Source organism: Anas acuta, chromosome Z (assembly GCF_963932015.1).
Source record: "Anas acuta chromosome Z, bAnaAcu1.1, whole genome shotgun sequence".
NCBI lineage: Eukaryota > Metazoa > Chordata > Aves > Anseriformes > Anatidae > Anas > Anas acuta.
This window is the reverse complement of record NC_089017.1, coordinates 16,766,266-16,782,249: the sequence shown is the minus strand read 5'-3', so window position 1 is coordinate 16,782,249 and position 15,984 is coordinate 16,766,266. Positions and strand designations below refer to the sequence as shown.

Sequence of the window (15,984 nt, the reverse complement as noted above, 5' to 3'; positions counted from 1 at the left end):
GATTGCTTTAGATCTCCTCTCCTTTTTCTTTTATATGCTACTCTTAGTATTGGAGTAATAACAGAATTACTCTTTTTATTCACTAGGTCTCACCCCTTTATTTCCTTTTTCGTGTGTTTGTGTGTGTGCCTTATTTCTACGGATTTGTTAATAGCATCACTTATCTTTGGATAAAAACAGCAGAAAAACGCATTGTTTAATCTCAGATAATTCAAAAATCAAGTCGAATCAAGCCTCAGCAATCTTGTAATAAATTGTCTTATTATTACTTGTCTTAAGCCTTAACCAAATTAAGGTTCTTCAACCTTATGCTTTTATTTACTGCTCTAAGGCCTATTTTCAAACAAGCCAAACTTGTATGTAACACAGTATTTCAGAACACTCCCACATTTGTTGCCAGTATTTATCTTTTTTTTGTTGTTCAACACATCAGTATGGTGATGTCTTATAAAACTTTCTTTTTTAAAATACAAATATTTACACTGATATTTCAGTTATTCCTTTGTGATCAGATAGGCATACTAGGAAGGTATTCAAATTACAGTGGACAAACCGTGGCTACTGCAAGGTCACACTGGAGCCAAGTGGATAAATATGCCATATTACTAGTGTTATTTCATTTTAAGCTTCAGATTAAAAGCTGCTATATCATGCATTTGCCCAATAACAGACTCTAAATAATACCATCAATGGATAGGTATTAACATTTTAAACTACAGAGCTAGAGTCCTTATGCTCCCTGCAGCAGGAATTATAAATAGAGGAGGGCTATTAACTCCTCCTGTTGTTTCCCTGTCCACAGATTCTTTCTGCAAGTAGTTGTGCAACCCAAAGAGGTAGGTGAGATTTTAATTTTTGCCTCTGTTGTGTTTATAATGAACTGGACTTCATAAGCAATACAAAGTTCCTAGTGAGTACTGCCACTGAAAATGTAAGTAGTAAAACTTCAGTTACTATTCTGTATAGTATATGATCCTGTATTACTGCTAAAGTTCTTATTGTCACTTTATTTCCTCCTGAAACTCCTCAAAAGGAATATTTGAAAGGTCAGATACAATATTTCAAATGCTTACAAATTTTGCAAGGTCTCTTGCATAATACCATTTGAAGTTTGTGTGGAAATACTTTGTTTTTTTTTTTTTAAATAATTTAAAAAACATCCAGTAATTCCATCTAAGCAGCTGTTGCTACTACTAAGCAACTTACGACAAATGCAAAGATGGGCTGAACATGATGTCACAGTACAAAAAAGTGTGCTATACAAAGCAATGTGATATAGAATATGTACATGATAAAGAGTATATACATTCAGTATTTAGTAAATACAGGTCCAAGAGCTATTAAATTCTACTATTTGTGCAGAAATGCAGGAAAAAGTAAATTTTGATGCTTTATGCTTATTTAATAATAAAATCACAAAGACTTTTTATAATGAATGTATATATGTAGTCTCATCACTTCAGCCTTATCTTGCCAGTTACAAAACTTGAACTCTTGATTATTATTCTTACTGGTATTGAATACTGAGAAGTAAAATTACTGTATGACCAAAGGAATCAATTCCGATTTACAGGGTACAGATGAATCTCAGATTTGGATTGTTAGATATGGCAATTAGGTAGTTATCTCTTTTCATATAATGATTAGAAACACTCAAAATGAATCTACATTATTGATGTGCGCTGAATGATTTTGAAAATTTTTACAGTTGAATCATTTCTTTACGTTGCATTTTGAACCAAATAATGGAAAATATATTTTTTTTGAATTCTGAATCAAGCTGAAAACACAAATAGGACAAGTTTTAAAACTTATTAACCATCTTAATTTTGCCTTCTTATTTGTAATTACAAGTGTGGGTATCTTTTATGTTGTCTTCTCCATTTTATAATTCAGCTAGAATTGAATAGCTTTGATAAATTCTCTTCAACTTCCCTGGGTGACCAATATTCACGGTTTACATCAAGTTACCTTGACTCAAAACAATCTTTGTTTTGCAACTCAGTGTCCTCATAGTTTTCTAAGAATAGCATCATCTTTGCCATACAGTGATTGGTCATCTGGCATTTTAAATATGCTGCTACCTTGCTGCAAAATGAACTGCTTTCATGAGGGTGCAAGCCCACACTAACCTTCTTTCTATAATAATCTAAGTGGAGAAGATCTCAGACTCTTAATCTAAATCAATCTGTAAGAAGAGGACTCAAACTTTACTTAAATTTACTTAAAAACATATTGAAATCACATGACTTAAAGCATTGCAGAGATGGTACAGGAACAGCAAGCGCATCAGCTAATTATTATAGAATCATCTTTTACAGTGCTCTATATGGGACAATACTAGCCATCTCTTGGTAAAATACATATATAAATATACTTTTTTGAAAATACATGTGTGCATGTATACATGCTCCCAATACATACACTTCAAATATGTAGTTTAAAACATCTCTGACTCCTGTAATAAGATGTGTGAAATCAGCTGTTTTTTTTTCCTACAAGTTCTATATTCACACTTGAAAATGTTATTTAAACTTGACAGAACTAGAAAGTAAGAATACTGATGTCTGGAGCTGAACATTAACATCATTTTCACTGTACTCTACCTTTAAAGCTTGAACTTGACCTTCAGTAGTGATGTCCTTTAAGAGTTCACAAAATGATCGACACAAGTCAACAGCATACATCTGAAATTAAGTAACAGAAGCACAGAATGTCAGCAACTGGAAGGGACCTCTGAAGATAACCAGTCCAATTTCCCTGCCAGAGCAGGAACACCTAGATTGCATCACACAGGAAGGTTTTGAATATCCCTGGAGGAGGAGACTCCACAGCCCCCCTGGGCAGCCTGTTCCAGTGCTCTGTCACCCTCACCATGAGAAAGTTTCGTCTCATATTTAAGTGGAACCTCCTATATTCCAGCTTGCACTGAGCTTTATATGTTTACATATATATTTCAAAACAATTAGTGATATTTTTAACAGAGAAGATTTTAAATCGTGGCATAATATCACTAGTTCATTTCTTGATAGAACTTATCCTAATTTTAATCTGGCAGGAGAATCAATAGAGTAATGATTACTGCCCTGCACAGGACCTTTTCAGGTAGGAAACTACTAAACTGATCAACATTAATTCTCAATCTTTCAGAAATCTGATTTTATTGAGTGTTCACCACGTGCCATAAACAACATAATTCTAGGATTTTAACATTCCTATATACACACAAATGAGCAAAAGTATAAACGTTAATGTGCCCAATGTTTCCCAGCATTTGTTAAAAAAAGAACAATAACTTGCCAGTAGGGAATTAAGGTGCTTAATAAGGAATATGAGGTATTATATCATGGTAATGTACCTGCAAAAATTCAGTCGATGATAAGAAAATATAAGCATTGATGATCTTAAAGCAATTTTTGAGGTTTTCTGAACTCAGCTCTGGAAAAAAAAATAAACATGCAATTCAGAAACTCATAAGCAAATTGAAATACAACCAAAACAATCCACTTTTAAAACTGTTTTTCATCATACAGCAATAAAGTGCCAAAGGCCTACAAATAGGAAAAAAAAAAAAGTAGTTAGAATTTGAATGGTACTGAATCTATTTCCCTGCTAGGTTACTGGGTTCAGCTAACGTGTTCTCATATGGAAGCACAAGAAATCCTATAAACCCAAAAGCTAATTCTAATCAAGAAAAAAAAAAGTAGTTTTGGATGTAATAATACACTAAGAAGCTACTGAAGACAGAACAAACAAAACTTATGAGGGTCCTGCACTTTCTGATACATCATCTCTTTCCTATTTGATTCAGTAACTGTTGCATCAAAGGAGCGAAATAAAGATTTCAAGTCTGCTTGTCTGACCCATGAGCCATATCAAATTGCATTGAGCTTCTAGACTGAAACAAGCTGAGCTATAGGCCATACCATGACTACTTCAGTTAAGTAAAGCACACAGATCTAATAGACGGCATACAGATAAAATCTGAAGAAAGAGGTAAAAAGGCACATTCTCAGGGAGCGTCTGATACACAGACTAAAAATAATCCTTATCAGATTAAAGAAACTCCAGGAGTTGGCTAAAATCTGGTATGTGTATTTTTTTTTGGCTTAAATGCATGCAGTCTCTATGAAAGTGGGGCTTACACCTAGTGATGCTTATAAAGAAAAAACTACAGATAATTTTCCAAGACAGAAACTATGGCCGGTTTTCTATTGCAATATCTGGAAACTTCGAGAGAGTTTGAACAGTTCCTTCTTTCCCTTCTCATTATAAAGATCATTAAAGTTTCTGTTATATGACATAGCCCTTGAAGAGCTTTGAATGCATGATTACTTAAATATCTCAGTGATTGTACAGGTCATGCCTTATTATCACTCATTTTAGATATTTAAATATCATTACTTGAAAAGAGATGGACTTTCAAGTCATCCATCCAATAACCTCATCAAAAGATTCTGATATATTAACTTTATTACCATATTTTGTAGTCCCCCTCTATTCCACTCATGAAACCCTACTTGGAGTACTGTGTTAAGCTGTGGGGACCCCAACATACAAAAAACATGGACCTGTTGGAGTGAGTCCAGAGAAGGGCCATAAAGATGATCAGATGGCTAGAGCACCTCTCCTACAAAAAAAAGGCTAAGAAATTTATGGCTGTTCAGCCTAGAGAACAGAAATATCTGGGGAGACCTTCCAGTACTCAAAGAATGTTGGGGATGTACTTCCAGTACTCAAAGAGGGCCTGCAAGAATGTTGTAGATGGACTCTGTCAGGGAGTGTAGCAACAGGACAAGGAGTAATGGTTTTAAACTAAAGGACGGAAAATTTAGATTAGACATTCAGAAGAAAGTCTTTATTATGAGGATGGTGAGGCACTGGAAGAGGTTGCCCAGAGAAGCTGTGGATGCCACATCTCTCGAAGTGTTCAAGACCAGGTTGGCTGGGGCTTTGAGCAATCCCTTCTGGGGGGGGGAAGGGAGTAGGCAGTCCCCCACCAATGGCAGGGGAGCTGGAACCAAGTCATTATCAACCTTCCTTTCAACTGAAAACTATTCTATGATACTACTAGTACTGCACTTGTTTTTTTTCCCTGAAGTTCTTGCATTCTTCTTAGAAGCCTGCAGGTTATTTTTTTTTATTGAATATAACCATACATTAAGTTTCAGATACTGATGCAGTAGACAAATAAATAAATGGTCACCTAAACATGAAATACTACTGAGCTTTTGATAGCTGATAGAAAGATAATAAAAATCAACAAGCAAAATTACAAGCAAAATTATTTCTTGCCAGAAATAAAAAACAGTTAAGACAAACTACAAAATTTAATTGGTCATCTGTGCATAAAGATCAGTGTTTTCTAAAAGCATTTTTCATGTTAAACCTGATGCTTCTTAAAGCAGGTATGTTTTGACTCTGACATACCCCAACCTGAAATTGTATCAGATTGAGCTGTAATTTTAAGCAGTCTTGCTGCAGAATTACATTCATCTACAGAGAATATATTCCTCCATTCCACATTATTCAATCTGCTGCACTAAGAGAATCTGCTGCAACCCCTCTGTAGGGCAATTATATTTCTTCAGAATTTAAATATTAACAGTGCAGAAATGAAAATTAAATATTACAATTATGCTGTGAATTATTATTATACATCAGTGATAGTACTATGCTGTTTGAAGGAAGGTCAGCTATACAAGTAAAATTACTCTTATCAAATATAACATTCTATTCTATCTTTAAGATTTAACGACAGCACTGATTACTTTAAGAAGCAAATCTAATTGATTTGTACCACTCACATCCAGTTCCAACATAAGAAAAGCTCTTTCAGATTTATCTGAAAATGAAAAGCTATATATTACATTGGAACTAGTTAAAAATCAGAAACTTTTTTTTTTAATTTTTTCCCCTTGAAGTTGACTGTAAAAGAGATGTTTGACATATACTTACGTTGATATATGCTACAAGCCTGTGACATGGCCATGAAAAAGAGATGCTCAAACGATGAAAAAAGCAGTAGGAATGTATAAAACACTCAAACAAAAATCTAAATCCCAAACTAATTTTTATGTATCCAGCACTGGAACAGCTTGCCAACAGGCACATGAATATATGTGTCATAAAAATTCTCCCAAAAGATCTAGGAGAAGCAAAGGTGAACAATTGCTTCTTTATGCTGTAAATTTAAGTTCGGAATTGAAGTCAAAGGACCCTGAAGGTACTGTTATCAGTAAAGATTATCTCCAGCAGAGAAAGCATAAGAGGAAGTAGTAGGGGTATCTTCAAAGTTCAGGTTTGCCAGGTGCTACCGATGGGCCAGGAAGTAATCATAGACAAATCTTGGTAAGCATCATAAGAGCACTTCATAAGAATTGTGCAACAAGTGACATTCTTTTGCAATCATCTAGATACGAATTCATCAACAGAAAACAAAGCACGGCAACATGTTCCAGTTAAGTGATATTCAGAGCGCACTTCAAAAACTACCTGACAATTTGTTCAAAATGTATTTCATTCAATTTTATACCACTTCGCTAAAGAATATGGTATACAGTCACAACCACGTAAGCACAGGACCTCATCCACGAAAGCAGTTAGTTCAAAGCAAAAGCTACAACACTGTGAAAAGCCAACGAACTCAACAATATACAATCTACGATTGTCAGCCTGTTTTCTATGCCTCCTTAATCGTATGCTTACATACAAATGGTCATCAACACTATTTTCCACGGTGCCTTTGGGTGAGAGTCAAAGCTGCACTATTACATATACAGTTTGATTCCCATAGTAGTTTGTCACCTATGCATACATGAATATAGTACCTCTATGAGAGTTAACATTAATAACAAGTCTTAAAAATCATTATCTGAAAGTGAAGAAGATGAAATAAGAAAACAAAATGCCTGCGGAACTTCTCTTCTCTAGCATAAAGGCTTATCCCATAACCACTTTCTCATTCTCAGCAGGACAGAGTATGCTGCCTCTCTCTGATGTCCAAAAAATCTTATTTAAGAACTTTCCTCCTTTCTTTTCCTTCCAGCTCTTCTAGTTCAACCATCTTGACCTCTAATAGCACACTTTTTCAGAAGAACACAGTCACTGACAGAGTAGTTAGTTAATCACAGCAGAAACACAATTATATTACTTGTGTATTAGAGTAATTCCATTCAGTAAGAATAAATTCAGAAACTGAAGGTCAGAAGGTTCATATTCCTTATACTGTATTTCCAACAAAATAATTTTGTGGAGTGCCTTGAAGACAGGTCCCTGCCAGCTCTGAAAGACATGCAAACCAATCATCTACTTATGACCCCCCCCTTTCACCAGATTTTCTTTACAGCTTCCACTTTGGAAACTTAAGACTGAATGAGAACCAGACTCAAGTGCACTTTTTTCATGTATTTTACCTCAGAAAGTTAGGGCACATAAGACATCAGGATCTTGAGATTAAGAATTTGAGGATCTCAAAAGTCAAATGGGTTTCTGCATCTGTCCAAGTGAAAATAAAACTTGCCAGTTACATCACCATGGTGGGAAGGATGGGTAAAGGAGTGTTTTTCTTAAATGTTGGACGTTTCATATCATTACTGCCACTATCTACTGGAGAAACTACAATAGAATTAAGACTGAGCAGTAATTTAACTAACTTGGACAGTCATTTCTGATTAACATATTTTCTTCTTCAGGTGGCTGAAGGTTAAACGGTGTTGTTGCATTGGATTTAAGTGGAGGATCCCTTTTACAAGTACAATGTATTGAAAAAGCAGGTGCCTAAGGCATACTAGAAATATTGCAGTTTTTATAACAACATAACTTGAAAATAAATTTAGCACTAACTTTAAATTTAAGCACTATTTCAGTATCGCATTGCCATGTTTATATGTGGAAGCAGTCCAGCCAGATATAACAAAAAACTGAATTGCACGCAAAATATGCATCAGAATGGTTTCTGCTTTCTGGAAAACATATACTATTTTGGATTATAGAAATCATAGTTTTTTTGACTGAAAAGGCACTCAGAAAACAAAAGTTTGTCAGAAAAATGATCAAGAAGTAAACTAGTTCCACAAGGCTATACAAGGAAATCAGTTTATGATTACATATTGCAAGTGCAATTGTATTTTCACCACTCAACTCCATCTCTGATGTAGGAAAAATTGACAGAAGCATGTCTGAAGCCTCACCTTAAGTAAAACTTGCCTAGCTTATATTTAGTATTTATGCTGTCAGTATCATTCACTAACTTTCTTTAATAAAAATAAGAAATGTTCCTTTGAGGAATGTATATTTTTTCCAAAGGAGTGTCTTGCTCTTCTCCAGGATTCATTAAAAAAATAAAACAAGTTGTTACAAGCTTAGAAGATAGACCTCATTCTCCAGGGCCTCATGAACAAGGAGGGGGTTGTGGGGAATGTGAAGCTCAAAGGCAGCCTTGTCTGCAGCAATCACCTCCAAGCTCAAGAACGATGCATCCCAACACAGGGGATGTGAGGCAAAATCACCAGGAGGCCTGCATGGATGAAGGAGCTCCTGGTCAAACTCAAACACAAGAAGAAAACCTATGGATGGTAGAAGCAAGGATGGGTAACCTGGGACAGAGACACTGTCTGAGCAGCCAGGGGTCAAGTTAGGATAGCTAAAGCCCAGGTAGAATTGAATATGGCCAGGGATGTCAAGGGCAACAACAAGAACTTCTACAAGTACATCCCTCATAAAAGGAAGATTAGGGAAAACACAGGTGCTCTTAAGAAGAAAATGGGAGTCCTGGTTACACATGAAATTGAGAAGGCTGAGGTACTCAATGACTTTTTTGCCTCAGTCTTCACCAGGAAGTGCTCTAGGCACACCACCCAAGTCACAGAAGGTAAAGGCGGGGACTGGGGGAATAAAGGACTGACTGCTGTAGGAAAGGATCAGGTCTAAGACCGTGTAAGGAACCTGAAAGTACACAATTGCACAGGACCTAATGAGATACACCCAAGAAGCCTAAAGAAATTGGTGAATGAAGTTTCTAAGCCACTCTCAATCATGTTTGAGAAGTCACAGCAGCCTGGTGAAGTTTCCACTGGTTGGAAGAGGGGAAACATAACATCTATTTTTTTTTAATGGGAAAAAAAGACAACTGGGGAACTAGAGGCCAGTCAGTCTCACCTCTGTGCCAGGCAACATCATGGAGCACATCCTCCTGCAAACTGCGCTAAGGCACATGGAAAATACAGTGGTGACTGGTGACAGCCACCATGGCTTCACTAAGGGCACATATGCCTGACAAATTTGCTGGCCTTCTACAATGGGGTTATAGCTTTGGTAGATAGGGAAGAGCAACTGACATCCTCTGCCTGGACTTGTGCAAAGCACTTGAGACTGTCCCACACAACAACCTTCTCTCTAAATTGGAGACACATGGATTTGGCAGGTGGACCACTCCAATAAGGATTTGGCTGAGTGGCTGCATTCAAAGAGTTGCAGTGAATGGCTCAGTGTCCAAATAAAGATGACTGACAAGTGGTGTTCCTCAGGGGTCAGTATTGGGACTGTCTCTGTTTAACATCTTTGTCAGCAACATTGACAGTGGGACTGAGCACACCCTCACCAAGCTTGCCAACAGCACCGAGCTCTGCAGTCAACATGTTGAAGGAAACACATCCCATTCAGAGGGACCTTGACAAACTTGAGAAGTAGGTCAACACCAAAAGTGCAAGGTCCCGCACACTGGTCAGGGAAATTCCAGGTACAAATACACCTGGACAGAGAATGGATTGACAGCAGTCCTGAGGAGAAAGACTTGGGAGTTCTGGTTGATGAGGAACTCAACATGAGCCAGCAATGTCTTCTTGCAGCCCAGAAAGCCAGCCACTATCTGATTCTATGATTTCATAATACATCTACATTTTGTCTGAAGTGTGTGCCATGGTTTCCATTCATCCCTATCACTTCCATGGAACTTATTGCTCGAAAACTAGGCAGGAAACAGAAGCAGAAAATGTAAGAAAAGCATCAACACAGCCCATTTCTGAACTTAACACAAGTAGAGTGGTAGTGTGATACACCCATAAAAATCATGGCCACTTGTATATTGTGAGTTTCCCAGAGCAGACTACCTACTACTAACAAGCAACAAGGAGGAGAAAAGGAATGTTTGTAGATGAGTGAAGAGAAAGTATTGGGCAGCTACAGAAACTAAAAGGTGTATCTGGAGATAAATACTAAAACCAGTACAAAATACAGCTTTCCTGAGCACAGTTGTCATTAGAGACCTAGTGTACTTAAAGCAACACTGTAACAGAAGGAATTATCTTCTGCCTACCCACTGTGTTGCAACCTTCTACTGACCTTCAGTCAGAATAAAATATTAAGAGCCAAAAATCACTCTATAAGAAGAAAGCCAGCTACTGTAATCTTATAAAAACATTCCTTTTAAAAATATATATATTTGCTACATGAGCTCCACAGCCTAAAAAAGCACAACTAAAGATTAATCAAAAATATTTATATAATGAAATTGAAAGGCAAAATTTTTATACCGCATTTATTCGCAAAGAAAAAAAATCTGAACCTTAATTCTCATTATTAAGTTTATATTTGGCAACAACTCAGGCAAAACTACTGCCTTTAATTTCAGTGTTGCTTGTCCAATACACTTTTAAACATTTAGAGAGTTTGAAAACCTCCTATGTAATTATTGACTAAATAATGGAAAAGCTAATAATGGAAAATTCAATTCTTGAAACTGGAAATCATCATGGCTGTAAGCAGAACAGGCAAATATATAACCCACACCAGTAAAACTCAGCAAATTTGGTGTTATATTTTCAGTAACAATACAGGAAGTTAAAAAAAAAAAAGCAAACTGAAGTTTTATTAGTAAAAGGCTCACCAAGAAGGGCAGACATGTTCTGAAATATTCTCAGGAGCTCAGGTGTAAGACAAGGACTATTCTCCAACGTCACTAACCTAAGAATAGATTAGATGAAATAATTCAAATGATTTATGGGTAACATTGACTAATTGTTTTGACAGATATAAAGCATTGCAACCTGAAGTAAATATGTACATGACCCATGAAAACCACATAACAATTGCTTGAAGCATATTTGAAGTCCAGTATCAGTCCTTTACAATATAAAGGATCAAAGAATCATTAGGGTTGGAAAAGACCTCCAAGATCATCCAGTCTAACCATTGCCCTACTACACCATGTCCCTAAGCACCACATCCACCCTTTCCTTAAACACTCCCAGGGGTGTTGACTCCAGCACTTCCCTGGGCAACCCATTCTAATGCCTGACTGCTCCTTCTGAGAAAAGAAAATACACATTAGTGGAGTCATCGGTTTTGCTAAGGTAGTAAAACAAAGATATGCTACTGGTGGTTTTTGTTTTACAGGTGGGAACGTTGTTGGTTTAAAAAAAAAAAACGCAACAACAACAAACTAACAAAACCTCAAAAATGGAGCAGTGAGGAAGTTTAAGCATCCGACTTGGGGATCCTGGGCTGAACTCAGAGAAGTGGGAATATTGATGGTGTAAAGACCAGGTCTGCAGTGCTTCAAGAGCTATGGTAGAAACCAGCTCAAATAGTTTTTATAGTCCCAACATTTCTGCCAGCTACATTCAGGTATCTCTGATGCTCTAGAACAACTTAAAATACCATATACATTCTTCAGCATAGGCATCAGAACAACCACCTTAAGATCAGCATTGATAAATCACAGAATGTTTTTGGTTGGTAAGATAAAATATGAATGTTCTGATCTGAAACCCTGTCTTAGATTTTGTGAAGATCTTGCAATTTAAAGTTGCTCCTCCCTACCAATGGCATTATAAATCTTTGTAACATAAAACAGATCATTTTCAGGTTAGGCATTTGAACTACAGATACTTACCTGCAATTTAGATCTAATTAATCTCTCACTGTTATAAGACAATTTTAATATATTCCTATCCCATAGAAAAAAAATATGTTGAATTTGTTTCAGGTTAAGGTTGTTTTCTCCCTTCATAGAAGGCAGTTAAAAATAGATCAGTGCCACTTCTTATTTTATGTTCACTCACCAGATAGCATGAGATAGCATGACACTTGAAAGATAACTTCTCAATTTTATTCTTTTAAAACACACCATCTCTTCCAGCAACCAGCTCTGAGAATCAGTGGGTTATTGTGCTCAAGTCAAGCATGTCAAATTGTTAGTTCAGCATACACACTGAAGAGATTCTAGACTTTGTCTTGCAGTTTATTATCTAAACAAAACCATATGTTTCTACGAACTGCCTCAAAAAGGAGTTCCTACTCAAGCAGTCACTTTCAACTGTGTTTCTTTTATCAACACTTCAACATTACTTCTTCAAAAACGTCTATTATAGATGATGTCAAGGTAAGATATCTAAGAAGCTTTTGTTATATCCCTTTTTTTTTCCTTCCAAAGATACAAAAAGAAGAATTAAGTATTAGAATTTGATAAAGAATTTTCTTACCACAACTCCAAACCGTCTTCCAGAAGATAGACATGCGGAGGCTGGGAGACATCTGTACTTAGCTGAATAACCGGAAGTAGAAAAGGATAGAGATTTTTACTGTCTGCTCCCAGGCCCTGTAGGAGTAAATAAAAAAAAAAATAAGTAAAATGCTTCAAAAAATTAACTCAAGCATTTCATGGATAGAACTGAAAAAGATCTGTAATGCTATATAAATAGAAATTTATATGCTGTAAACATGCATTTGAGAAATCAAACACTGAACCTGCTTCCATTGCATGCAACATGAAGCTGCTTAGTTTGATACTCAAGCTTTCTCTCAACAAGTATTGAGAAACTTTATATAAACTTTTGGAGAATGAGCAGCTACCAATGGTCTGCAGGAACAATACACATTCCTAAATAACATTTACTAGTCATTCTATTTATTGAAAAAGTCACAGCTTTAACAAATACTAAATGATTACATGCTAAATAAATTATGCTAAAGATCAGAAAGGAATTACTGGTTGGACATTACCACATCCTAAATCTTTTGACACATTCTAAGAACAGGAAAAGGGTTTGATTTTATTCCTAAATAAAGATTCACAGACTAATGATAAAGTTTTGTGTTTTTTTTTTTTTTTTTTTTTTTTAAGTAATCCATGAGTCATATGCAAAGATGTCTTCCTTCCCAAGGATGTAAAATACATCTTTCCTTCATCAGTCAATAAAAAACAAAAACAATTAAAAATATGCTCAAGGTAACCATTGTTGAAGCTACACATAAAACTAATTTTACAAAATTGGAATTCTTAAAATGGAAACTACTGGCCATTTTGCAATATTACTACAAGAGAGAACTAAGGCTAATTGAATGCAGCTTTTATATGATTACTAACATTTGTAAACTTGAGTTTAAAACTGATATTTTTCAATTAAGGCTTTGTTTTGTAGAATAATTTATTATTCCTGTTTTTAAATAAATTTTGATTAAAAGAGAAACAACAACAACAACAAAGAGCCTTCCATAAATGTGTCTGAACTCTTTTGAGTTTATTTTGTTTTGGCTTCTATGGTGGCCTGTAAGAAATTCCACAATTTATGCATTATGGAATTATTATTATTTTTTTTTAATGAACTAACCTGCCTTTTAAAAGAACTATAACTTTTATTTTAGTTGTAACATATAACAGCTCCTTTTACACTTTTATTCCAGTGTTAATGTTTTCATAGACCTTCAATAATATCCCTTTAGTCATGCCTCTCCCCAGGTTCAAGACTGCCTGCATATTTAATCTTTTCCTGTATGGAAGCTGCCCTACATCCCAGAAGCCCTTCACAATCTTTGCTAATTCTACATTTATTTAGTTAGTTAGTTGGAGATACAGTATGGACTAGAGAAGGTTGGTTTGTGGGATACAATGCATATTAGGGAAGTGTTTAATAGCATTAATTCTGCAGGCAGTATATGGTTATAGATCACTTTATTCTTTTTTTAATTAACTTACTGCATTTTTTTTTTCCTGCCAAGACCAGGGATATTTCTTATTTCAGATTTAAGGATTTAGTTATACCTAGATCTTATCATTGTCTTTTAGTTATACCTAGATCTATCTTTGTCAAGGGAACTATACAAAATTAACTAAATGAACTATGTGCAAATGAAACCTAATGTTGATAAACACCACCAATATATTATGGGCCAGGAAAAGTTTCCTACAACATGCAGAACTACAAAAACGTCTACAAAAATCTACAACAAAATGGTCTAAGAATCATTGTATTTACCTTTATTCTCAGTATTACTACACTTACGTTATTGCACTTAGAAGCTGCAGTCATTAATAAAGGTAAGGTGACAGACCATACTTAAAGAAATTTTAATAGCTTTGACAATACCATTTTAAAGCAAACATTGAGAAAGACAAAATGCTCAAATATACTCGAAAAGACTTATAAGCATGGATGAATTCTCAAAAGAAAATCAAAATTTGAAATTCAAAGTATATGTGAAGCAAATTAATTATATAACGAAGCAGGCAACTCAAAGCTGCTATTATCTCTGCTCCATATAACACATGAACAAAGCAGAAGAGAACATCATAAAAGCTGAGAAACAGTATTTTTCTCACGTGCTACATAATGTTGCAGAAATTATTGTAAGAGCACATTACAGGTATCATGGATTATATAGTAAAAGACAACAGTAAAAATGGTAACAGAAGGGTCAGAATGCTATAGATGACCCATAATTAGTTAATGCCAAAAAAAATCCTTGAAAGACATTAAACCAAACAGTTAGGATTTAAACGATAAACATTTGATGATAACCTGAATTAAAAGCCGAATTAAAAAAACAGGCACTGCTCTGAAGCTAGTTATGATGGCCTACTTCTCAGCCTATGATTTAGAAATGGCTCACTTTCCTCACAAAGCCTGCAACCAAAATAGGAATTTTGCATCCTTGAGAGCTGAATGAAACAGTGGGGAAACAGGTGCACGTGCACTGCTGAAGTCTGAAGCGACTGACATTCTGAATATCTTCTGGGATAGAAAGGAAGCCAGAACAAGATGTTTTACAGACACCAAAAGAGGTTCAATTCCAAGATAACGAAACCAAACTAAAATGCTCCAGAACGCAAGTTTATGTGCCTAAAGAACTGCTTTTCCTGAACAACCCTCTGGAAACAAAACAGTTGAATACTTAAATATTATAAATATAAATGAATAGCTGTGGTTATCTCCATTCATAGCACTATGTTTTTATAAGACTGAATAGCGTTTAAAATTAGTCTTTAAAGCCAAAATATGTAAAGTATATCCAAATTTATCTATATAAATATGTAAGAAATTATACCCCCCCCCCAAACACACATACACATTGAGAGCCTGCAGACATGACTGATAAGAGAAAAGTGAAGGAAACACCAGCAACATTTCTGTACTTTTGACACCTTACCTGAACAAGATGGATTAGCGTGGTCAGAATGGCACACCGCAGCATATTGTGCTCCTCGCTCTGTTTCCAAAGGAGTGGTAAATACTGAACCAAACATCCTACATATGGTCGTATCTGAAGTTCAAAACACAAATGTATTTCTTAATATGTGAAAAAATGCCATTAATTTACCCCAAACATGATTTCTGACAGATTTAAGAGGTTTCCCTTAAACAGCATATTCCTTACTCTGTGACTGAAGTGATTTTTGGCCGCACAGGGGTTTGAAAACAACATGCTAACATTTCACATCTAACATGGTAACATTTGTGGTGACAATAAAGCTGAAGTATTAAATAGAACATGAGCGGTAACTTAATAACTGAAGACATTTCAATATCTGCATCATATGCATCTTCACTACAACGCAATTGCTGAATCCTTTAAGAAGGCCAGAAGCAGTGCCAGGAAAAAGGAGCCTTAGAGACAGTGTAGTTCCTGAACGCTATTTTATATGAAGTTTTCAAACATACTAAGCTTCCAGAGCAGGACTCTAATCTGAAGCTGTTACATCTATCA

The 15,984-nt window shown here is 35.6% G+C and overlaps 1 protein-coding gene across 5 annotated transcripts in view; it reads right to left on the bottom strand.

Annotated features, from left to right (window-relative positions):
* The window catches only part of IPO11 (importin 11), a 93,229-nt gene that overhangs the window by 31,385 nt on the left and 45,860 nt on the right, over window positions 1–15,984 (bottom strand). For all 5 annotated transcript variants that reach the window (XM_068667684.1, XM_068667687.1, XM_068667683.1 and 2 more), the window contains exons 22-26: window positions 15,427–15,540; window positions 12,483–12,598; window positions 10,886–10,962; window positions 3,359–3,438; window positions 2,607–2,687 (exon numbers count right to left, since the gene is read on the bottom strand). In XM_068667684.1, coding sequence (XP_068523785.1) covers window positions 2,607–2,687; window positions 3,359–3,438; window positions 10,886–10,962; window positions 12,483–12,598; window positions 15,427–15,540 — 468 coding nt within the window. The remainder of the gene's footprint in view (window positions 1–2,606; window positions 2,688–3,358; window positions 3,439–10,885; window positions 10,963–12,482; window positions 12,599–15,426; window positions 15,541–15,984) is intronic.